This window comes from Portunus trituberculatus, chromosome 10, assembly GCF_017591435.1.
Source record: "Portunus trituberculatus isolate SZX2019 chromosome 10, ASM1759143v1, whole genome shotgun sequence".
Lineage (NCBI taxonomy): Eukaryota > Metazoa > Arthropoda > Malacostraca > Decapoda > Portunidae > Portunus > Portunus trituberculatus.
In genome coordinates, this window is record NC_059264.1 from 12202835 (window position 1) to 12228839 (window position 26005).

Below are 26005 nucleotides of genomic sequence, written 5' to 3' on the forward strand. Positions count from 1 at the left end.
AGGTACGGGGAATTAAACCGAAAAACATAAAGGGATGGGAAATAGTTTAAGCATAAAAATAGGACAGAATCTGTTGGTGTGTGTGTGTGTGTGTGTGTGTTGTGTGTGTGTGTGTTGTGTGTGTGTGTGTTGTGTGTGTTTGTGGGTTGTGAATACACCAATCTTCGCTGTTCCAGGTAAAATTGAGGGATTGGGTTGAAGGAGTGTTGTGTGTTGCCAGTTGTTTGTTGAAATACCCTTTCCAAATTGTTTCAAATCTTGGGTTGGAAATTAATAAAATTAATTTCTGATGGGAAAAGTTATTTTGGGAATTTGAGAAGGAATTTAGACTTAAAGTCTTAATTTATTTATTCCTATTAAATATAGGAGGGGGTGGCCTTGGGCCGGGGTTGAAATGGATTTTGGAAGACTTTACCCAAAACCTTAACCTCACCAAGGAAAACTTTCTAGGGTGGCCCACCGGAAAAATTCCGAAATTAAACCGGGTTTGCCTAATTGGGGAATAATGGACAACAACCTCCCAAAACCAATTACCCTTCCCCCGGGGCCACTAACAATATCCTTACAGTTGGGACCCGACACGTCAAAAATTCCTGAATTCCTTGAAACAATAATTTCCAACCTTAAAATTAAAAATAAAGCGAATTATTATATAAATATTATAAGCAACCGCCGAAGTACCCAATTCCATTCCTGATTCAATTCAAAAATAAATACCCAACCAATTATATATAATAAAATAAAAAAAATAAAAAATTAAAATTAAATATAAGTAACCCAAAATGTTAAATTGTAATAACCTGACCTTAAATTTTTAACAATTTCTGTATTAATTAAAAGGGAAAAAAAACAAAATTAAAGGAAACTTTAAAATTTGGAAATTTTAAGGTTTCCTAAATTTTGAAGAAGTTGATTGTAATTTAGTAAAACCCGAAACCTTAACTTGGTTTCTAGTGGTTTTATTTAAGGAAAAAAGGAAAAAGGTTATCCTTTAAAATTGATTTCAAGTTTTTTTTTGTTGGTAAGCCTGTTTCTTTTGATTAAACCACCGAAACCACAGGGTTAGTGGCCCAGTTTAAGGGAAAAGGGGAAAGTATCCTAATTTATACAAAGTGGGTTTGGGGAACCATTGTTTTGTAAAGGCAAATTTTCCTGGGGTTTGTTAGTTAGAAGTTTAAGAAAGGCCGTGTTTTTCCGAAATTTTGTTAGGTACTTGAATTCATTAGAAAAATTAAGTTATTTCCCCTTTCTTTGCAAGTTTATTTTATGGAAGGTTGTGGTCCAAATGTTTAATTTAAACAAATACCATAATTTCTTGATTTTCCAGTTTAGTCAACAGGAATAGGTTTTCTTTTGGAATTGGCCAGTAGTATTAATAAAAAATAAAAAGTATAATAATAAAGAATAAATTGGGAAATTCTGTAAAAGAAGGCAAAAATTAACAAAGATTTGCAGGCCAAAACAAATTTTGTGCCAACCGGAGGGAAATTTTTTAAAAGTATTAACATTTTAGAACCCAATTATTAAAATAAGTTGGTAGGGGTTGGTCGAATCCGGCCAGCAAGTTGGCAGAAGGTTTAGGTTTTGGGGTAGCAGGGTAACATTAATTATATAATAGTGGTAAATTAATTTAAGGTTGGGCAGGGCAAATAGCCGGCCTTTTAACCAGCGGGCAAGTAAGGAGCCAGAGTAAGTTAGTGGTGTACGGTAGGTCCAAGTTAGGGGCCGTAGAACCAATTAGCCCAGAAGTAAAGGAAGGGCAAGGAAAATTTAGGTTTTAGGTAGCCCCAGGCCAGGAACGGAGCCAGCCCCAACAGAGTTGTTGTAAGGAGCAGCCGGCAGCCCACATGGGTACAGGGAAACAAGAGGGGAGCGCGGTGCCAGGTGGCATTGTTTTAAAACACATCAACCTCAACAAGGGAAAGGTGGCGGGCCGGCAGAAGCCGGCGCACCAGCACAGAGGAGGTTGTTTAAAGAAAGGCCAGAAGGGCCAAACCCACCAGTACCAGCAAGGAAAAAGCCACCAGTAAAGGTAAGGGAGTAAGCGGTTGGCAGGTGGTAGGCAGAAGGCCAGTAAAGGAAAGGCAAAAATTTAAATTTTTATCATTTCCATTTAACCAGGTGGTAAGCCAGTAAAGTACCCAGGTTTAAGCGCCCCAGCCCAGGAAGAGGTGGCAATAGCCAAAGTTACAAGTATAAGTAGGCCCAGTAAGTAGTTGAGTAAACCTGTAGAATTATTCAGTTTGGGAAGTTAGGGTAACCAAGCAATTATAGAAAGAATCGTAATACCGGGAATTAATGACCTTGGGGAAAATTATTTTTTAAATAATATTTTTGTAAATTTTTATTAGTAGGAAGTTAATATTTAACCGAATGTTTCTAGTAATTTTTTCACAGCAAAAGTAGCACTAATTAAGTTAAGGTTAAAAAAATGGAAGTTAGTTAAAATTTAGGCAAGAAATTGGGGTACCTAAGTAAGGGAAAATTTAATATTAGTTAAAGAAGAATAGTAAAAAGGGTCGTATTAGCAGAAATAGTAGTAGTAGTATATAATACATATATACATGCATATATAAAAAATAAATATAAATATATACATTATATATCAAATGTAGATTCTAAGCTGGGAGAGCAAATCTTCATATGTGTCCTTCATGGCAGGATATTTTTATAAAGTCCAGTAAAGTTTTTCATCTATTATCGTGTGTTTTCTTTTTTTTCTTTTTTATTATTTGCCATCTTTTTGCATTGTTGGAATTTTGTCGATACGTTTTAATGGCAAGGACTTTCTTCATTATATTTAGACTTTTTGGGGTTAAACTTTCATTTACATATAACCTTGGTTTAAGCTTTATGCATGCACCGATTAGTTCATGCTGGAGGACCTGTTCACTAGTTTTAGTATGATAGGCCTGGTTTGGTTTTTAGAACCCAATCGAGCAACACATATATAATTTTTTTAACATTTATTTTTAGGTTTTTATGGTGTCTACTGCAAGACTCGCTGTGTTGTCAGTTTGAGTTTCCGGGGTACAGTCGGACCGTCAGAATGGTGTCGCGACGTTCATATTGTTTTACATCGTCAATTTGGGTTTCAAAGTTTTTTATTTGTTTTTCAGGTCCTTGATTTCACTTTTAAGTTGGAATGAAAAGGAAACCAGAAGTACGGAAAAACCAACCAGTTACCAGAAAACAAGGCAAGTCTGTTCTCCAAGTAGCCAAAACTCCTTCGTTAATGGACACTACCAACATCTTTCGCGATCCGACTACCTTTTGGAAACTTCTGGCACCTTGCCAAAAACCTCACAAGGAACATTGCTTGTTCATCTTTCCCTCCTTAATCGTGATGGTACCACTGCTGATTCAGAAGCTTGTTTTCCCTCATCCCACCTCTGATTGCTTTGCTGCCTGTTAAAGACAATTCACAATTTATTTTCCATGCCATCGCATGCATAAACCCTCCAGGCTTATGAAGGCTCTTGGGTCTTTCCTTTGTTTACAGAATCAGTAATCTGCACCTGCACCTTGCCTGGCTAAATTCATCTCTGTTTATCAATATCTACATTTCATTTTTAATGGAAGTTTGTCTATATTTAAATGTTTTCCTTCACACAACAATCCTATTACTTTAATTTCCCGCCTATCTAAAAGGTTATATATATATATATATATATATATATATATATATATATATATATATATATATATATATATATATATATATATAATATATATATATATATATATATATATATATATATATATATATATATATATATATATATATATATATAATATATATATTTCAACAGGAAGATTCTTAAAATTTTTTGTTTTTAAAAAAAAATTTCCATTTGACCGGACGTTGGTTTGCCCGGCTAAGGCTTTGTTATTGGTAAAATTTTTTTGGCTTTAATTTACAAATTGGTCATGGCTAAAATTTTTGATTTTTTTTTTTTTTTTTTTTTTTGGCTTTTTGCCTGACATGATGATACAATATATGGCGTCAGGAAATTGTGTCCATATATGAGAACATAATCCTGAAAGAAGGAATTATCCAAAAAAATAAACCAATTGGATTAATGAGTTATTATGCACAAATTTTATCATGGAACATTGAAAAAGATCTAAAAAAATGCTCTGCCACTCCAAACGTGTCAAGAAATGGCAAGAAACCAGCCATGCATGTGACGTGATACTCGTAAAACCAACCTGGCCAATCCTTGCCCAACACTGCCAATTACCCCAAAAGAAAAGAAACGCAAAACAAAAGTTTTATAATGCATTGTGTTGCAACGAACAGGCTTGTTGGGTACTTACTACAAATTGCTCTCTCGGGATTGCAAGTCGGTCCTGTAACATAAATAATAGTGATAACATTGCGACAATAAATAGTGACGTATCTGAAAAGGAATTAGTTTTGCTTTAGGGACAGAAAGAGGAACCGTGGATCGCTTGCTTCCACTTCCAGCCAGACCCCACCCGACCTCCACCTTCCTCGCAGACTGGGCCGATGACACTGGTCTAGGAGAGGCGGCGTGTTGCATTTTTCAGAGGCTGGTGAGGTGGTGGGTGGTGTGAGGGCCCGGGAGGAAAGGCGGGAGGGTGGGACTGGTGATTCATGAGCCGCAAACATAGAAGGGATGGGAAACTAGTTTGAGCATAAAAATAGGACAGAGATCTGTTTGTGTGTGTGTGTGTGTGTGTGTGTGTGTGTGTGTGTGTGTGTGTGTGTGTGTGTGTGTGTGTGTGTGTGTGTGTGTGTGTGCGCTTGTGCCTTACGGCCATCTGATCAAAGCTGTTCAGGTAAAACTGAGCGTGCATTGGACGTTGCAGAAGGCAGCTGTTGTGTGTTGCCAGTTGTTATGTTGCTATGGTTATCTCACTCCACTTGTTGTCATCTTACGTACCTGTAATTATATATATATATACTTGAGTGGCATCAGTATCCCAGCCTTGTCGTAACGAATTTTGTAGGAGGACTAAGTAGACTTTTTAAGTCTTAATTATTTATCATATATTTATATAGGGAGGCGGTGGCGTAGTGGGTAAGGTGGTGAGCGTGGGATCTGGCAGACGCCCACCCGTAGCTTCGAATCCCACCACATACAGCCACACTTTGCCATTTGTCGAGTGGTTTAAAGTTACCTACATGTCACCATGATACCCAGGTTCTAGGTGGTTACACCCAAGATGAGCATGGGTGGTGATGTGGCCCCTAATATGGGTACCACTATAAATAAAATTGCCTGCCCCACTAATGGGCACAAGCTGAACAGCGTTTCCCATACACTCTTCAAGTGTGCCTACAGGCGCTATAGGCCTTTCCGTTAAAAAAAATCATAAAAATTTGACAGAACACTCGTCTCCATGTTGTGGTAGCTTCTTTTGTCGCTGTGGTTCTATTCTTTTCTATGCAAGAAGGACAAATGGTCAAAGGCAACAAGAATTGAAAAAAAGTCCTATTTGATCGCTAATTCCCTTAAGAAACTAAGTTATCCAAAAGTCAGGGATAATTTTTTTTAACCCTTCCTCTTAAAAGAAGTCAAATCGTAGGAAGATCGAAATACATAAGTAGGTAGGGAGTTCCAGAGTTTACCAGTGAAAGGTATGAATGTTTGAGAGTACTGGTTAACTCATGTATTAGAGCAGTGGTTCCCAAACTGGGGGAAATTTGAAGCTACCAGGGGAGAAATAATTACACTACCTACTAACTAAAACAAATCTCAAACGGATTTTCTCATGTCTGAGAGAGAGAGAGAGAGAGAGAGAGAGAGAGAGAGAGAGAGAGAGAGAGAGAGAGAGAGAGAAATAACGCCTGTTGTAGATTGGCGGCGCCTTGTAATAAAATTTAATATTGCTTGTGTGATCCAAGGGTTATTAAGTCTTTTTCCGGATACAAACTTTGTCTGAATTGGGAAGCATTCTCTTTACAAATTTTGAATTTCATCTATGAAATAAGTAAAATTTTGGTTTATATCTTGTGAAATCAAAAGGTCATCCCAATATTTTTCTCATATTTGGTTGGAAAATTTACTTTTATTTATTTCTGTAAAGTTTCGAAATTGGATTGGATGAATTTTTTTTTTTGTTTCCTTGGGTGTTTTAATGTTGAGGAAAATTGGGAGGTGATCAGATATAGGGAAGTGAAAAGTTACTGTTAAAATTTGTAAAAATGTGATCTAGCAATGAGGGCGCTCCAAGGTGTGCATTATCAGGAAATCGTGTAGGTCTGGAAATATGAGGTATGAAATTAATTGTCTGCAGTGAAGCAAGAAAGTTATTTGTTGGTTGATGTGTTGTATGTTCAAGTAAGTTTATGTTTAGATCTCCAATAATTATGACTCTTATTTATTTATATTATGTCTCGTTATGCCAGCAATAGTAACTTGTCTAGGGGTCAAGGCACACAGAAACTTCCAGTTAAGCCGGGCTTGCTAATGCATTTAATGAAGACATTTCACCATCACCATAAACCATATATACCCATCACCACACGGCACATATACAATATCTACAGTTGTGTGACCTCGACACGTCAAAAATATCCTGAATAATCCTGAAACAATACTTCAGTGTTACCTGGAACCTTGGGGAAGGAAGTGTGGACAAGGCAACTGCCAAAGCGAATCTGACCTGTCCCAGGGCTCCAGCTAACACGTATCCTAGTGACACGTCACCGACCGACACGTCAGCCAATTCCAGGGTTCGTGACCCTTCATTCGAAACAATAATATCCAACAATATATATATATATATATATATATATATATATATATATATATATATATATATATATATATATATAATGTACCCAATGTCCATACCAATGTATATAACAATGTACTAAATTTAATAAATACCCATATCAATGTATATAAGTTAAAACGTAAAAAGAAACAAAATAAAGAGAAAACTTACAAATTTAAGGGAAACTATAGCGTACCGTAACACTCTGAAGAAGTGTGTATAGTGTAATAGTAAATTCCTCGACCTTAACATGTTTACTATGTGGTCTGTATATTGTAGATAGGAAAAAACTGGTAGAATTAGTTGTTATCTTTAAATATTGATTTCTAAGTTTTCATATATTATTGTTAGATCAAGCAGTCTGTAATTCTTTTGATATAAACACCGAAACTCCCACATGTGGTCTAGTGTTTCTAGTTAAGTGAAAAGAAAAGTATCCATCAAGCTGATACAAGTGTTTGTTTGTGTTGGTAAGCCATGTTTCTGTAAAGGCAATTATATCTGAGGGTGTAGATAGACTGTTTAAGAAAGCCGTGATTTTATCGAAATTTTTAGTTAGTGATCTTGAATTCATATGCAAAATATTAATGTTATTTTCCTTTCTTCTAGTCAAGTTATTTTATGAAGTAAGGTTGTGGTACTCAAATGTATTATTTAAATCAATATATCCATGCATTTCATTGATTATTTCTAGTTTTATGTCATTATCATTTGATAGGTCTTCCTCTGTATGGAATAAGGTTTCATACAGATGAGTCATGCTAATGATAAAGAATAAAGAAGATATAGATATATAAAGAATAAATAAGGTATAATAATAACTAAAAGATAAAAGAAGAAACAAAAATTAACAAAGATTTAGCACGCGATGAAACAAATTTTGTAGCCGCACCGGGCTAGAAATTCTTAAAAGTATTAACATTAGTAACAATAATATAAATAAGTTGTAGTGGTCGTAATTGTACTGGTAGTAGTAGTAGTAGTAGTAGTAGTGGTAGTAGTAGTAGTAGTAGTAGTAGTAGTAATAATAGTAGTAGAGTAATAGTAGAAGTATTAGCAGTAGAATAGTAGCAGTAGTAGTAGTAGTAGTAGTAGTAGTAGTAGTAGTAGTAGTAGCAGAGCAATAGCAGCTATAGCAGCAGAACAGCAGCAGCAGCAGCAGTGCAGCAGTAGCAGCAGCAGCAGTAGTAGCAGCAGTAGTAGTAGTAGCAGTAGCAGCAGCAGCAGCAGCAGTAGCAGCAGCAGTGGCAATGGTAGCAAACACCAACAGACACAGCATTAATAGCAGTGGCAGCAGCAGCAGTAGCAGCAGCAGCAGCAGCAGCAGTAGCAGTAGTAGCAGTAGCAGTAGCAGCAGCAGCAGCAGTAGTAGTAGTAGTAGTAGCAGTAGTAGTAGTAGTAGTAGTAGTAGTAAATTTTATTATTATTTTCATCATTATTATTACTAGTAGTAGTAGTAGCAGTAGTAGTAGTAGTAGTAGTCGTGGTAGTGGTAATTGTAGTAATTATTAGTAAAAGTAGTAGTAGTAGTAGTAGTAGTAGTAGTAGTAGTAACTGTAGTAATTATCAGTAGTAGGAGTAGTAGTAACAGTAATTATAGCAATAGTAATCGTAATACCAGTATATATGTACCATGGGGAGTAATTATTGTTATTAGTAGTAGTAGTAATTGTAGTAATTATTAGTAGTAGAAGTAATAGTAACGGCGATGTTTCTAGTAATTTTCATAGCAGCAAAAGTAGCACTAATTAATGTTAGTAAAATAATGTAAGTAGTAGATTTAGCAAGATTGGTGGTAGCTAGTAAGAAAATTTAATATTAGTTACAAGTAGAATAGTAGTAATGGTCGTAGTAGCAGAAATAGTAGTAGTAGTATATAATACATATATACATGCATATATAAAGAAATAAATATAAATATATACATTATATATCAATGATAGTAGATGGTCTAAGCTGAGGAGAGCAAATCTTCATATGTGTCCTTCATGGCAGGATATTTTTCTATAAAGTCCAGTAAAGTTTTCTCATCTATTATCGTGTGTTTTACTGTGGAATTTTTCAATGGTATTATTATTCTGCCATCTTTGGTGTAGCATTGTTGGAATTTTTGTCGATACGTTTTTCTAATGGCAAGGACTTTCTTCATTATATTTAGACTTTTTGGGGTTAAACTTTCATTTACATATAACCTTGGTTTAAGCTTTATGCATGCACCGATTAGTTCATGCTGGAGGGACCTGTTCACTAGTTTTAGTATGATAGGCCTGGTTTGGTTTTGCTTAGAACCCAATCTATGAGCAACACATATATAATTTTCTTTAACATTTATTTTTAGGTTTTTTATGGTGTCTACTGCAAGACTCGCTGTGTTGTCAGTTTGAGTTTCCGGTGGTACAGTCGGACCGCTCAGAATGATTGTGTCGCGACGTTCATATTGTTTTACATCGTCAATTTGGGTTTCAAGTGTTGTTTATTTGTTTTTCAGGTCCTTGATTTCACTTTTAAGTTGGAATGAAAAAGGAAACCAGAAGTACGTAAAAACCAACCAGTACCAGAAAACAAGGCAAGTCTGTTCTCCAAGTAGCCAAAAACTCCTTCGTTAATGGACACTACCAACATCTTTCGCGATCCGACTACCTTTGAAACTTCTGGCACCTTGCCAAAAACCTCTACAGTAACATTGCTTGTTCATCTTTCCCTCCTTAATCGTGATGGTACCACTGCTGATTCAGAGCTTGTTTCTCCCTCATCTCCCACCTCTGATTGCTTCTTGCTGCCTGTTAAAGACAATTCACAATTATATTTTCCATGCCATCGCATGCATAAACCCTCGGCAGGCTTATGAAGCTCTTGGGTCTTTCCTTTTGTTTACAGAATCAGTATATCTGCACCTGCACCTTGCCTGGCTAAATTCATCTCTGTTTATCAATATCTACATTTCATTTTTAATGGAAGTTTGTCTATATTTAACATGTTTCTTCCTTCACACAACAATCCTATTACTTTAATTTCCCGCCTAAAGTTATTTGTATATCTATATATATATATATATATATATATATATATATATATATATATATATATATATATATATATATATATATATATATATATATATATATATATATATATATATATATATATATATATATATATATATATATATCAACAGGAAGATTCTTAAATATCTGTCATTTCACAATCACAATCTTCTATTCGATCGACAGTATGGTGTCCGTCTAGGCTGCTCTATTGGTGATCTTCTGGCTTTCAATACACAGAGTTGGTCATCCGCGTCAAAAACATTTTGTGATTTTTTTTTTTTTTTTTTTTTTTTTGCGTTTGCCTTAGACATATGAAATGCTTTTGATAGTCCTGCACAAAACTTTGATCTCCAAACTACTCTCCTACGGTTTCTGTCTTTTTTCTCTGCAACTTCATCTCAATTTCCCTCTCTGACTGTTCTATTGCTACTGTGGTAGATGGACAATATTCTCCTAAATCTATTAACAGTGGTGTTCCTCAGGGTTCTGTCCTATCACCCACTCTCTTCCTTTTATTCATCGATGATCCTCTAAACAACTCGTATGCTGATAATACGCCCCCCCCGCAACACATTTCCCCGTCTTTTCAGAGACAACCAACCCTTCAGGAGAAAATCAGATCATGCAGAGAAGCCACACAAAGGCTGACTTCTGATCTCTACAGTTTTTGACTGGGGGAGAACAAACGTAATATTATTGTTCAGTGTCTGAAAAAGATCAATTATTTTATGTATCAACTCGACACATTAACCCCTATTCTTCAATGAGAAACTGCCCACCCCTTCTACACTGAACATTCTTGATATGTCCTTTACTTATAATCTAAATCCTCATAATCTCATAATAATCTTGTAACCTGAATCTTCATGATCCTACTGAGAGAGAAAGACGCTCCACATCATTAACAGGGAAAAAATTGCTCCTGAGAACAGGACTAGTCATCAGTACGACTTTTGAAAATAGTCCTGATGACAGAATACTGCGTTGTATTGGAACAGGTCATTGCTCCATCCGGGTCTGTGCCTCCAATACTTGGGAACATCCATATTGACACAGATATTGATGTCCTTTGCCACATAAAGGGAACAATCGAAATGCGTTCCGGAAAGAGTGCCATGATAGAGGTCACAGGTGTTCAGCAGTGTGCGTTTTTTTCATAAAAGTAATGAAAGTGGTATGTGTGTGTATGTTTTTCTGTGTGTGTGTGTGTGTGTGTGTGTGTGTGTGTGTGTGTGTATATATATATATATATATATATATATATATATATATATATATATATATATATATATATATATATATATATATATATATATACACACACACACACACACACACACACACACACACACACACACACACACACCACATGTATACTGACAAAGCGAGCGTAGGTGAGTGTGTGCTGGTATGTGTGTGTGTGTGTGTGTGTGTGTGTGTGTGTGTGTGTGTGTGTGTGTGTGTGTGAGAGAGAGAGAGAGAGAGAAATAATATACCACCTGTTGACCGTGACGTGTGTTTTATGACCCGGCTCACAGCTTTGTTAGTGTAGGATCAAAAAGGTATTTATTTTTTGTGACATAGATTATTTGACTGAAACTATCAGGTCATGGCATGAAGTGTGTCTGATTATGTTTCTTGGGTGTTCTTACCTTTTGTCTGATTAGGTAGGACAATTTTTTGACATTCAGTGAGATAGTGATCAAGTGTTGTGTCTGTGTCGATGTTATAGACTGTACACGACACATAAAAGCAACACCTAATCTCCCTCCTTATTCTTACTCTGCCTTCTCTTCTGCTCCACCACCACCACCACCACCACCACCACCACCACCTCCTCGTGGCTCGGAGTGTATTTTGTTTGAGCTAAGGAGGACATTCTAACTTTGGTCCATTGGGGCTGTTCTACTCTCTTTTGTTGTGCCTCGGTAGGGGTGTCTTGTTCTTTCACGTTTTGGTGTGTCGTATCGCAATTCTTTATTCGTTTTCTGCGTTTGTGCCTCTGTTGTGTTTAAATTAAAGGTCGGTTTTCATGTTTTTTCTTCTTTTTTTTTTGCAGGCATTTTCGATAAAAGAAGTGCTGTTCAGTATTATCTTCCTCTTATTCATCAATGATCTTCTAAACCAAACTTCTTGCCCAATCGGTTCCTCCAACGCTCTTCTTCGTCTTTAGAGAGACGACCAACCCTTCAAGAAGTAAACAGATCACGCAGGGATGCCACACGACGCCAGATCCCTGAAATTTCTGATTGTGACACATGGAACCTAGTAGTATTTAATGCTTAAAATCTCAGTTGTTCCACCTGTCAACTCGACACCACCTTCCAGACACCAACCCAGTCTTCTTAATAATAATTCTCAACTCTCCCTCTTTTCTCCAACAATATCCTCAGTCTGTCCTTTTACTTATAATCTAAGTTGGAAACTTTAAGCTTGAGAAGTTTAGCTTAAACAGCTTCTGTGAAGTAAGTCGTTTTGAGTCGTCTTCGCCAGTTTTTCAGCCCCTTAACTGTCAACTCTGTGCAGGGGTCTTATCCGTCCGTGTATAGAATATTCCTCACATGAATGGATGGTTTCACTCATACTACTATCCTAGATTCGATGAAATCCAAAACTTTTCTTTTTATAATTTCCTCTCGTCTGACTGACTGTCTTCAGCCACTTTCTCCAAATCCAGCCTCGGAGTCTCCTTCTGGGAAGGTGACCATAAATGTCCCCTGGTTGAACTGCTCTCTCGGCAACGACCAAAAATGTTTTGACACTCCCTTCAATTTTCCTTCATTTCATTCTTCAACATTATCGGTCTTAGGTCTAATTTTCAATCTGTAGATCACCACCCCTCTTCTTACTATATCTCCCCTAACTACTCTGACTGTGATAAATTTTTTGGCTATTTAACTTGCAAAGTGGAGCACATTCTGTCCCTGTATACTTTCACAGTGTTACGGCCCGCCCGTAACATACTCCACTACTATCCCCTCCTCCGCTTGTTACCTCGTTCGCCACCTCTCCGCCTCCCCTTCCACGTCATCGTCTCGTGAACCCTCCACGTCACCGTCTCATGAAGCCCCGCTACTGTCCCGAAGTTGAATTCACGCGGTCCCATTCGACTCCAGCGGATGTGTTAAAGCAAGCTCGGCTTTCTGGAAAGTCAAGTCGAGGTCCAGGCCTCAACCAGTGAACACAACGCCTCTTTGGACTACCGTGGGATCAGCCATCACCCAGCACTTCACCACTGCGACACCGCATAAGTATCACTTCCCCTCGTCCCGTGTTTTTCCACATTGCCTCCATATAGGATTAGGATTATTGTTAGGTATTAAGTTGGGTTCTTTATTGTTGTATTTATTTTTGTGTTACATGTATATGTGTATGTCATTTTCCTGTGTTTCATGTTATATATCTGTGTTTCATGTTTCATGTTATATCTATGTGTGTCAGTTTCATTATGGGTTATTAAAATAGCTTTTTAAAGTGCCCCCTTTCCATTTCCTCACCAGTTGAACCTGCAGTGTTTTTTTTTTTATTGTTATTGTTCACCGGCTCCCTGATGCCAATCTTATCCGTTTAACCGGTGAACGTAACAGAGATCTCCATTCTTGGAGATTTCATAGTTCATCACCAGATTTGGATTTCCTCTCCCTTCACTGACCATCCTGGTAAACTAGCCTTCAATTTTGCTATCCTCCATGACATAGAGCAACTGGTGCAACACCCTACTCGTATTCCTGACCGTCTTGGAGATGCGCCCTAATCCTTCTGCTTATGATGTTATCCTATCTTCTCCGTTGGGCTTCTCCGATTACAATCTCATTTCTGTATCATGTCCTATCTCTCCGATCCCTCCTCAGGATCCCCCAAGGCGTAGGTGCCTCTGGCGGTTTGCCCCTGCCAGTTGAGGTTACCTGAGGAGGTATTATGCTGATTTTCCCTGGAATGATTACTATTTACGTGTAAGAGACCCGTCTCTATGTGCTGAACGCAAAACAAAGGTTACAGTTTCTGGCATGGAGGCGTACATTCCTCATTCTTTTTCTCAGCCTAAACCTTCTAAACCTTGGTTTAACACAACCTTACTCTCATGATGGAGAGGTTGCACAAAAAAGGTACTTGAGCCTTCCATCACTTGAATCTCATGCACTTTATATTTCTGCCTGGAATCATGCCAAGTCTGTTCTTCAACTTATCAAACACTCCTTCGTAAACAGAAAATGTAAAAAGCTTTCCACGTCTTTTCAGAGACGACCGACATTGCAGGAAGTCAACAGCTCACGTAGGAACGCTACAGAAAGCCTAACTTATGATCTTTCTAAGATTTCTGATTGAGGCAGAGAAAACCTAGTAGTGTCCAATGCCTCAAAAACTCAATTCCTCCATCTATCAACTCGACACAACCTTCCAGACAACCATCCCCTCTTCTTCAATGACACTCAACTGTCTCCCTCTTCCACACTGAATATCCTTGGTCTGTCCTTTATCCATATTATTATTATTACCCCATATTATTATATTACCCCATATTATAATTATCATTATTATTATCATTACTATTATTTTCATTATTATTATTTTTCTTATTATTATTGTCATTATTGTTATTATTGTTATTATTATTATTATTATTATTATTATTATTATTATCATCACTAATATTTTATTTTATTTTTACTATTATTATTATTTTCTATTATCACTATTTTGGTTGATATTCTTTTAGCGAAAACAATGAAAAACTCAATTAAGATAAATAGTTTTTTTTATTGTTTTTTTACTCATATGTTCATTTGTTTGTTTGTATTTTTCACAAAGGAAAGTCTTCACTAGCAATTTGAAGGGTGCATCTATGAAGAGTGAAACAATTTAGCATTAGACTGCACTCATGATAAATAAAAGAAATAATTGTAATGGAGGAGTTCAACGAAGACGTTATATTAGTCATAAAAATGTTCCGGAAGAAGATGGTTTGCTGTTTCTCTCAAACTGATCAGGAGTAACTCTCTCGGCGACTCAGCAAATAGTTGTCGGTTTAATCTTATCTATTATCCAGTTTTTGTAGTAGGAGACGCTGGCGAACACCCTTGGCTGGCTGCACCCTGACTCCCCGTAGCTTGTTATTCCTGTCTGCACCCATCGTCCATCACACAGCTGCACCACCAGCGGCCCCCCACTGTCGCCCTGGAGAAATGGTTAATGATACATTATTGGATCCTGGTTAACTGCATCAATATTAAAAGACACTACTTACAGCTAAGAGCTAAGAGCGTGATTAATTTTTGATACCTTTCGTTTACTTTAGTTCCTAATGAACGTTCTTGAATCATTCAGATATAAAGAAGAACGCCACTTAGAGAAAAAATTTTTTTTTTCTTACGCAAGAGGGGTCACTGGTCAAGGGCAACAAAAAATGAAAAAAAATAGGCCCACTGGATTGCCAGTTCCCTTAGAGTTATTATGTATGATAATGATGAGGATGAGGGAGAACAAGAGGAGGAGGGTGATAGGAGAGAAAAGATGAAAAGCAAAAGACTCGAAGGGGAAAGAGGAAGAGAAAAAAAAAGGTTAGTGGTCGAAGAAAGAAAATAAATAATGAAAATGCTGATGAAGACGAAGAACATTTAGATGATGTCTCTTGGTACATCAAACATATTTAGTTAACTGCTTATAATTTCGTGGCGCAGTGTAACTCACAATGCAGGTGGATTTGGCCATGTTGATGGTGCAAACGACCTTCCCTTGGTCGCTTGGTATCTCAGTGAAGTATGTGCAGATATTCGCATCCACTTGAGTGACGCTTACTTCAAACAAATCATTAGGAAGAGAGTTTGCAACTGGGGAAAGAAATAGTCGAGTTAGCATATGGCAAAACATCCTAAAGAATAATATATGCGTCTTTTCTGACTCTTAATTTTTCGATTTCGTGAGTGTATAAATGACATAACAGGTCTTGTTGGATCTCTTTTCCACCTCTATTCAGAGACGACCAACTTCTCAACAATAAGGCAAGTCAAGCAGACACGCCATATATATATATATATATATATATATATATATATATATATATATATATATATATATATATATATATATATATATTGCAAAAAAAGTTCGTCCAAATTTTAAAAGCTTCTTAAAATTTCCTTCGCACAACAATTTACATCAAAGAAAGAAGGAAATATAAAATGAAGGGATTGAGTTCCAAAGTTTATGAAGAAAAGAAATGAAAGATTGCTTTTGATTTCACCCAATCCAAGAGTGCAGTGTAAATGAAACAAACGAATGCATGGACAGCTAAGACTCATATCAAAAAAAGGGGTGAGAAAAAATTACGAAATTGGCATAGAACTCCAAACATTGTGGAAGTTATTTGAGGTAGGAACAAGGAGTGAGGTTTTAAATTTATATTTTTAGGAAAGGTCAGACACAAGATATTCAGTGTAAAACAGTGAAGGAATTGAGTGTCATTGTTGAAGAGAGGTAGTTGTCTGGGAGGTTGTTAAAACATTTAGCAATACTAACTTTGCTCTGCCTAAACAGAAACCTGGAAAGATAAGCAGCCAGGCGTTCTGTGGCTTCCTTGATTGAGTTACGTAACTTTCAAATGATTAGTATCATCCGCGTAGTTATGGTTAGAATAATAGATTAGGTTTAAAATATCTTTGACGAATAACAGAAAAGAAGTGAATGACGGCAGAAACCTGAGAAACACTGCTGTTAGAATACCTGTGAGAAAAGTGACTTTTTTTTTCTTTTCTTTTTAATGTCATGTCCTATAGCGCCTGTAAGTATGTTTGAAGAGTATGTATAGGAAGCGCTGCTAAGCTTCCGCCCATTAGTGATGCAGGCAATTTTATTTATAATGGTACGCATATTAGGGCCCATATCACCACCCAAGCGCATCTTTGGTGTTACCACCTAGAACTTGGGCATCATGGTGACATGTAGGTAACTTTAAACCACTCAACAAATGACATAGCTTCAAAGCGGTATGTGGTGGGATTCGAATATACGCGTGAACGTCTGCCCGATCCCACGCTTACCACCTTACCCACTGCCCCACCTCCTCCCTGAGTAATAATAGTAATAGAAAGATCTGAAACAAAATGAAAAGATGATGAAATTACAGATATAAATATAAAGGCCATAGGAGACACCATGCCAGACAGTATATTGTGTACTCTGCACACATACTATAAATGGTCCTTGGCACAGAAGCGATAGTCGTTTCATGGAAAATCTGAATAACTCCTGCCCATGTCTCTGAGTAGTAAAGCTAATCTCCATAGACACCTCTGCTTTCAAAGATACTGAGGAGGAATTGGAGAAATAGGACAAGATAGAAATGTAAGGTGGTTGGAGATGCCAGGTGGTGAAGAAGACAATGACAGCATAAGCAGAAGGATTAGAGCAGTGGTTTTTAACATGCGGGGTGCTTCCCTCTAAGGGGCATCAATAATTTTCAAAGGGGGCACATTCTCTTGGAACAAAAAAGCAGATCATTCTTTAATTCTGTGAACGAGAGGCTCTTCGGGTTTTAACTATGTTCGGATCCACGTGTCTTTATTGTAGTTGCATTTTCCACGCTCGTAACTCTCAACACCAAGTACAGGAAAAGGCTGAACGTGGAAGGGGATTTGCGTTGTGCACTCTGACATTTAACCACACAATCAAGATCTAGTAGCTAAGAAGCAGTGGCAAATATCTCGCTAATAATGAGACCGATTCATAATCAGTTAAAAGACTAAAAAAACTTTCTATTTTTTCTTTAAAATCTAGGAATGAATTATATTCATTGGTGCATGGGAGTGTGGAGGAGGGTCAGATCCATAGAGGAAGGCCGTAGTAAAAGAAAAAATTAAGAACCTCTACATTACAGGCAAGGGAAAGATCAGGAATTCTTTGCTATTTTCCTAAGATTGTCACGAATACAGGTACAGTGGTGCACCAGTTGCTCTAGATGTAGGTAGTAAAGAATACCAAAGTAAACGACTAGTTCACAATGATGCTCAATGAAAGGAGAGGGAGGCCATAGCTGGTGGTAAATATTACGTCTCCAAAACTGGAGAACTACCTGCATAGGAAAGGAGATCGGATGAGCTCCACTTAGGAAGTTAATTAAAGAATTTTTCTACTTAAAATTTGATGAGAGGCATGTAGTACTGATAAATTTTGCTTGAAAGTAATTTTGAAATCGAAATAGAATAATAGAAAATTGTGATGGCTCGAGAGCTTGGGAACTAGACCATGTTTGGCTCATAGACGCAATATCTAGTTTGATTAAAAGTAAGAATAAGAAAGTAGGAGGGAAAACAGAAGATGCTTGTGTTAGTAAGCCAAGTCAGTCACTTGTGTTGACGAAAGTACAAAGATGATGAGAAGAAAAGTAATCTTAGAAGAGGAGAGGTAAAAGGTTCACAGATTTAAAATTACATTCTAGATCTTGAATGTTGTGGAACTTATGAAGAAAACATGATGTGGGAGGGTGTCAAGATACTTTAGTTTGATGGAGGAGTTGTCATTTTGAGTTTGCAGCTAAGCCTCTATGTGTCAGATGTCTTTAATGCTCTGAGAAAGAGAAGATAGTTTGTGTTGAGAGGAAAGGCTCTGACTGCTCCCTTGTGTTGTGAGGCAAAGAGGGAAGTCAGAGCTGTGTCAAAGGCAGGTCCACAACACCCACCAAGCACAGTACGTGTGAGACCTCCCAAGGAGTAATTGTCATTTCGATAGGTGTCTATTGCCTCCTCTTTGTCTGTTACTCTGGTGTTTCAAGATGATAAAGATGAAAGAAATGTGCATCATCTCTTTCATTCTGGTCAATCTTACATGGAAAGAGGAATCCCCAGCCAGTGGTCACCATATCCTTCCCAGGCATCAAGTCCTCAGCCTCGGCCAGGCACACTGGCTGTACCACGTCATTGCTTTCGAAGATGAGCTCCAATGGTAGTTCAATCAGGGCAACGTCATCCCCCTAAACAGAAAAGATCGTATCAATAAGTGCACACACACACACACACACACACACACACACACACACACACACACACAAGTGGGTGGAGTATGGGGGATAGAGGCTTGACCCTTAGTTTCTAGTTAGTTTAACCAATCACAGGAAAACAACAGCCTTCACCAGGTAGGTGATACGCCTTGCTAGTGGATGTTTCGAGCAGGAATAGCAAAGAGAGGCAAGAGAAAGATAAGGAAGAGGTCTAAGGTTACCACCTCCGCTACCCAGCCCATGGAAGCAGAACTAGTCACCACAGAGCGACGTGCTTGCGACACATCTTTGGAAACAACCAATACCCTGTCACGCATCTCCTGTCCGCCGTGCAATTAACTCCGACACTGGAAGACGCCACGACGTAACGAAGCAAAGTCCACGATCCATCTTTCTTGAGGAGTTCATCATGTCAATAAAATAACAGTCTGCCACCGCTGACAGATGACTACGAGGGTTCTCCTACCAACACCAAGAGAGACAAAGGTACTCCACTAGAAGGCTCATCAACCCAGACGAACATTTTATAGTTAATGTGAGGCTTTATGCCTCACTAAACAATGACAGCAGGTCCTGGTCAGTTGGGGTTCCATTTGTCCGAACTTCACTACGGTCTACCCCCGCCTGATCGTCCAGCTGACTTCATAGTGTGTTCACGTTGACGTTAATAAAGGACTGACGGTGAGCTGTGTTTGTTCTGCCTGTGTGGCACAGAACACTACAGAGTAACGCCTTGACAACAACATTAAAGGGGATAAATGCCCTGTTTTATCTTCCGGCACTGATGACTTTGGCAAGTCTATTGTTCTGTTGTTGCCGTGCGTCTCATTCAATTTTAATTAAGAATTGTTGTTGTTTTTTTCTATTTATACTAAATATGTTAAAATGTTCTACTTATAACGAGAAATTAAGAAATATCTTCACTTCTTTGCATCGTTACAATGTATTGTTGTACCTGCATCTGTGTTTAAATTCAATGCAATCCCCACACTCAAGTATAGTTTTAAGATAAGCGCAACTTTAATCAGAACTAAGACTCCAAAATATTTGTCCATATTAGCCTTGGAACAGTGGTTCTTAACCTTTCCACTACCACGTCCCCTTTAGAAATGTGTCCTTTCCTCCTTGCCCTCTTGCATCTATGAATTCAATTCCCTTCCAGATTTAAATAAAAAAAAAGGGCGATACTTTTGCATTGTTCATAAACTTCTCATTATCTGACTATGCTGTCGTTAAAAGTATGAAAAATACAATTAGACAAATTCCTGTTTTTTTTTTTTTTTTTTCAAAAGTAGTACTCAAATCCGCTTTGGAAATTACTAACGCCAAGATAAAGAACTACTGGACTAGAAGATAAGGTTTTGGGAGAGGACTGTTTGTACATCAACTAATAGAAAGAAAGACTGTACAAATAAATATACAGAGGTAGGACCACACAAATGGATCTCTGGTTATGTTTGTTATGATAAACACACACACACACACACACACACACACACACACACACACACACACACACACACACACACACACACACACACACACACACACACACACACACACACACACATACACTTACGTCTTGAACTTGAACGAAATTTTCGTGTATGATAACTCGTACCACAGGCAGGTACGTCATCATGTCCCTGAAGTTACTTCCAAGGCCGACGAGCAGTTTAGAGAAGTCACTGCGGACAGATATAAACTGTGATGAAAGACTGGCCAAGACAGGCCTGTAGCACTAAGACCTTTGTGGGATTATGGGAAGAACCTTATTTTCGGGACTAGATTGAATATGGTGACTTAATATTTTTTCAAAATTTAAAGCCTTTACGGTTCTGTAATTTGAAAACAAATGAAAACAATCTATAGAACACCAGATGTAGATTCTGTTAGAAAGTATTCAAGACAGCCAAACGTTTTAAAGTACACACGTAAATCCCATTCTCTCCTACAGGTGGAGTGCAATACCCAAGGTAGTGATGTGTAAAAATGCAGAAAAAAACGGAAAATTTCCTCTTCCTCTTGCAGTTCTGCCTTCCTTGGTTTATGCAGTTTTTTTTTCATATTCAAAGTTTTTTTAATGCAAATACTAATTTATCTATATCCATTGTTTTTGTAAGAAAAAATAATTACTGGGCTTTCGGGACACCTCAGCAGCGATGATCAGGTCGTAAGTTTATCAATTACGTTACTTAGGGAGGCGGTGGCGCAGTGGATGAGGTTGTGAGCTCGGGCAGATGTCTACGCGTAGGTTCGATTCCCACCACGTACACATTGCCATTTTGTCGAGTGGTTTAAAGTTACCTGCATGTCACCATGATACCCAGGTTCTAGGTGGTTACACCCAAGATGAGCCTAGGTGATGATATGATCCCTATATGGGTACCACTATAAATGAAATTGCCTGCACCACTAATGGGCAGAAGCTGAACAGCGCTTCCTAATACTCTTCAAGTGTGCGTTAAACACAGTAACAGTGAGCGGTGGATGCTGTTAATCATAGAATCAAATTTTCACAGTCTGGGAGGGGACACAGATTCTGCGCAAGAAACCACGAGCTAAGAGACTTCCCACTGTTCCGGGGTCTTCTCATCTTTTTTTTAATTTTGCTCTATACTTTTTTTAACGAGTCACTAGGTACAAATACGAGGTGTTTATTTGCATTATATTACTTCTTTACTGACACTTTGATAGTCATATGAAAATTAAATATTTAACAAAAAAAAAAACATTGAAATCCACAAAATCACAGTTATTGATAGCGATCTTTATTTACGTAATGGGTGCAGGAGTTTAGACAGTCACTACATTTAAGGGCTTTAGGTAGTGGCCATGAATAAGAGTTATGTATGAAAATTGGCTGGTGACCGGAAGATGTATGAGAACCACTGGTTAGCACAGGGCTTATAATACTAAGGACAACATGAAGAATACAGCATACGGTGAGTTCATGACGTAGGAGTTAAGTTAAACTAACCAGAATTATCAAAACATTCCCAGAAATGTTCACTACGGCCTGTTCAAGATATGGACTATTTGTGAAATTATCACAAAGATCATGAAAGCACCCTTGAGAATTCCAATAAAACTCCATTGCTGCCAGTTGAAAGCAGTCCAAATAAGACTCAGAAATATTTGAGTGTGTAGGACATTAGTAGTATGCACTCACCCATTTAAAGGTGCCATGCAGTGAGCCGCGGTGAGCACCCACTTTCGAGCAATGATGGTTCCTCCGCAGTTCACTGTACCGTTGTTATTTGTAAGGAACACATGGAATGGGTACTCCAGTGGCGAGGCCTTGTCGCCGCCGATTATCCTCGTGCCTTTGGTAATAACATTGCCTTCGATGTCATAAGTGTTCGCCTGAACCTCACGAGTGTCGTTGTCAGCCAGGCGGGCCACCTCGATAGGAGCCTCACCGCATTTCCCTGAGGAGCAATGCTAGCTTGAAAAGACATATCCAGCCACTGTCTTGAAAGTTTCTGCGTCTATCTTGACTAGTTTTAACAGGATCTAGTGGGGAATATCGAGAGTTTTAAAGTTTAGCAGGGATTCTGCACCATCAAATGGGAAGACTTGCATGAGAGCCAAACAATTTATTTTTTATAGTCTTGAAAATAGTCCTGCTTTATAAACCTTAGGGAAACAGTTGCCATGGATGGATAGATGGACGAGTGGTCAGATGCATGGAAAAGTTCATAGACGAAAGGATGGATGGATGAGTGACTAAATGAATAGATGCGTGGTTAGTTCGATGAATAGATGCATGAATGGATGAGTGGTGCGATGGTAATGACATGGATGGATGAGTTTATTGACGGATGGAGGGTGAGTGGTTCGATGGATGGTTAGAGAAGTGAGTGTTTCCAAACTGTCTTCCAAATGTTTGACAAACATTTTCAAAGTTTTTAAATGTTTACAAACATTGTTTCAAGCATTATCGTCTGGTGTGGGCGTATCTCAAGAATAGGCAGTAAATACTCACATGCACACACATATACAAAATACATGTTTTTTACTACACTTCATAAAAAAATATATATATTTTGCAGTCACAATACACCCGGCAGTTACACTGGGCTCAGTCTGTACATTTTTTAAATAGTGATGTCATGTTCCACTGAATATTTCAGACGAAGATTTTGTAGTACACAACTTACTCCACCTCTCACCTCTTTACTTCTTTCTTAAGATGCTTGTGATGTGCATTCATTTCATTAGTGCATACATCAAATCCTCCCTAATTTGTGTATTTGGCATTCAGTGTAATTTCACGAATTGCTGGTTTTTGTAGCTCTATAGACACCGATATAAAGACACAGTGTAGAGCGCCAAAGAAATTATCCATACAAATGAGAATCTTTTCGTGAATTATCTGCAGCACCAAACGTGTCTAGAGATGACAAAAACCAGTCTGGCGTGTGACACAATACTTGTAAAAGTAGCTGTCCCTTGGCCATTCCTGGCCCAACACTGTCAGCGCCCCATGAAGGAAACAAACACAAAACACAATTTTTATAATGGATGAAGGTGTTGCAACGAACAGACTTGTTGGCTACTTACTACAAATTGCTCTCTCGGGATCGCAAGTCGGTCCTGTAACATAAATAATAGTGATAACATTGCGACAATAAATAGTGACGTATCTGAAAAGGAATTAGGGAGTTAGTTTTGCTATAGGGACAGAAAGAGGGACCGTGGATCGCTTGCTTCCACTTCCAGCCAGCCTCCACCCGGCATCCACCTTCCTCGCCGACTGGGCCGATGACACTGGTCTAGGAGTGGCGGGCTAGCGGCGTGTTCCATTTATCAGAGGCTGGTGAGGTGGTGGGTGTTGGGAGGACCAGGAATGGAGGGCGGGAGGGTAAGCAGGTGATTCATGAGCCACAGATGAGATGGGAAAAAGAGTTCGACAGAAAAAGTGTGTGTGTGTGTGTGTGTGTGTGTGTGTGTGTGTGACGTCCAATAATTTTGTTTCCTGGCGCATGTGTCCCTCAATGCCTTGGCGTTCACACATGTGGTCCACTATGCCTGAAATTTTGATCACCTGCTCAGTTGACACAGGTGATGCGTTTCCTTGTGTTATTTATACGTATGATCAAAAAGTATTATGATTTCCTGCTCTTGGGTCATCTGGCGCCGCCGTGGTACAGTGGAACCATGCGTGCTTTGGGGTCCGAGGGGTCTGCAAGCATACGGGTTCCAATCCTGTCCACGGTCCGAGTGTAGGTTGGGCTTCCTCATTCGGCGCAATGGTTTCCTAGTGGATGGGTTTTGAGATAGGAGGTACCACAAAAAAGTATCCCCCCTTTAAGCCATAAATTCCCGTGAAAAGCCCACATGGTATAATTTTAAAAAATAAATAGATAAGTAAAAAAACATGACAGACTATGCCTTATGGGATGTTACCATACACTAGTTGTTGTGCAGATGGTATCCTCTATAGAAGATAATTAAAGAAAGATAAATAGACAGATAAACACTTGCATTGGTACACAAGGACATAAGAGAATAAAGGAAGCTCTACACGTGACAGTCCCTATATAAAACATGCCTCTCTATTTCTACCTATCAGTTCCATCTATTAATGTGTCTAACTTTCTGAATAGGTACTTACACGAGTAACAACATGATTACTGTGTCTATTCTATTCATGGACTACTCTTTGAATTAATTTGTTCATATTTATTTTTCTAGCCTAACGTGATCAAAAAAGTTAGTTATATTTGGTTCTATCCTGAGTATTGACCCTGATGATTTCCACCTATTAGTCCTATTTATATATATATCTACCAAATACTTTTCTTGAGTTTGTAAATGATTATGTACTAACAACCTGGTTAATCTCTACTTGCGTCTGTATTTCTGTCTTCCTGATTTACAGTGTAGCTTTGTCAACCTATAGGAAAAGCAAGTGACAGAAATACGGATATAACGAAAAGTGGCGATGATGATAATACTACTACTAATTTGACTACTACTACTACTACTACTACTACTACTACTACTACTACTACTACTACTACTACTACTACTACTACTTTTACTACTACTACTACTACTACTACTACTACTACTACTTTTACTATTACTACTACTACTACTAGAAGTACTACTACTACTGATATTAGAACTACTGCTAATACTACTACTACTACTACTACTACTACTACTACTACTACTACTACTACTACTACTACAACTACTACTACTACTACTACTACTAATAATAATAATAATAATAATAATAATACTATTACTAGTGGTAAATCTACTATTACTACCAGTACGTCTGCTATACTTCTACTAATATCAATGATTGTAATAATAATAAAAATAATAATAATAATAATAATAATAATAATAATAATAGTAATAATAATTGATGTGTTTATATTTATTAATATTATTATCTTATTACTATTTTTATTATTATTATTATTATTATTATTATTATTATTATTATTATTATTATTATTATTATTATTATTATTATTATTATTATTATTATTACTATAATTATTATTGTTATTATTATTGTTACTACCATTATTATTATTATTGTTATTATCATTAGTAGTAGTAGTATCATTATCTATTATTATGTTGTTGTTGTTAATCATTTGTCTCATTATTATTATTATTATTATTATTATTATTATCATTATTATCATTATTATTATTATTATTATTATTATTATTATTATTATTATTATTATTATGATAATCATTATTATTCATTTATTTATTATTATTATTATTATTATTATTATTATTATTATTATTATTATTATTATTATTATTATTATTTTGTGTCTATTATTTTTATTATTATTATTATTATTATTATTATTATTATTATTATTGTTATTATTATTGTTGTTGCTGTTGTTATTATTATTATTTATTAATATCATTATTATTTATAATAATGACAATAATAATAATTATTATTATTATTATTATTATTATTATTATTATTATTATCATTATTATTATTATTAATGTTATTATTATTTATTAATATCATTATTATTCATAATAATGATATTAACTCCAGCCTCGGAGTCTCCTTCTGGGAAGGTGACCATAAATGTCCTTTGATTGAACTGCTCTCTCGGCAACGACCAAAAATGTTTTTACACTCCCTTCAATTTTCCTTCATTTCATTCTTCAACATTATCGGTCTTAGGTCTAATTTTCAATCTGTAGA

General features: G+C 37.1%; 2 protein-coding genes across 2 annotated transcripts in view; both read right to left on the reverse strand.

Annotated features, from left to right (window-relative positions):
* LOC123502176 (tryptase beta-2-like) overlaps window positions 1-6634 on the reverse strand; it is a 16704-nt gene extending 10070 nt beyond the window's left edge. Inside the window, exons 1-2 of the mRNA XM_045251404.1 lie at window positions 6583-6634; window positions 4321-4353 (exon numbers count right to left, since the gene is read on the reverse strand). The gene's annotated coding sequence lies outside the window, so the exon portion shown is untranslated. The remainder of the gene's footprint in view (window positions 1-4320; window positions 4354-6582) is intronic.
* Window positions 6635-14535: 7901 nt separating this feature from the next.
* Window positions 14536-23544, reverse strand: LOC123502146 (tryptase beta-2-like). The gene is made up of 6 exons (XM_045251368.1): window positions 23356-23544; window positions 21962-22220; window positions 20369-20477; window positions 18618-18762; window positions 15486-15625; window positions 14536-14972 (listed from the first exon to the last, which is right to left on the reverse strand). Exons 2-6 carry the CDS (start codon window positions 21976-21978, stop codon window positions 14805-14807), a joined length of 579 nt encoding a protein of 192 aa, XP_045107303.1. The 5' UTR covers window positions 21979-22220; window positions 23356-23544; the 3' UTR covers window positions 14536-14804.
* Window positions 23545-26005: the final 2461 nt, after the last annotated feature.

What these genes read in the sequence shown, in the direction of transcription:
- LOC123502146 (XM_045251368.1), bottom strand. An exon ending in ATTTCGTTCAAGTTCAAGAC is followed by an intron (nt 18,763 to 20,368) that starts GTAAGTGTATGT and finishes TTTTCTGTTTAG; the next exon opens with GGGGATGACGTTGCCCTGAT. An exon ending in CTGGGGATTCCTCTTTCCAT is followed by an intron (nt 15,626 to 18,617) that starts GTAAGATTGACC and finishes TTCTTTCCCCAG; the next exon opens with TTGCAAACTCTCTTCCTAAT.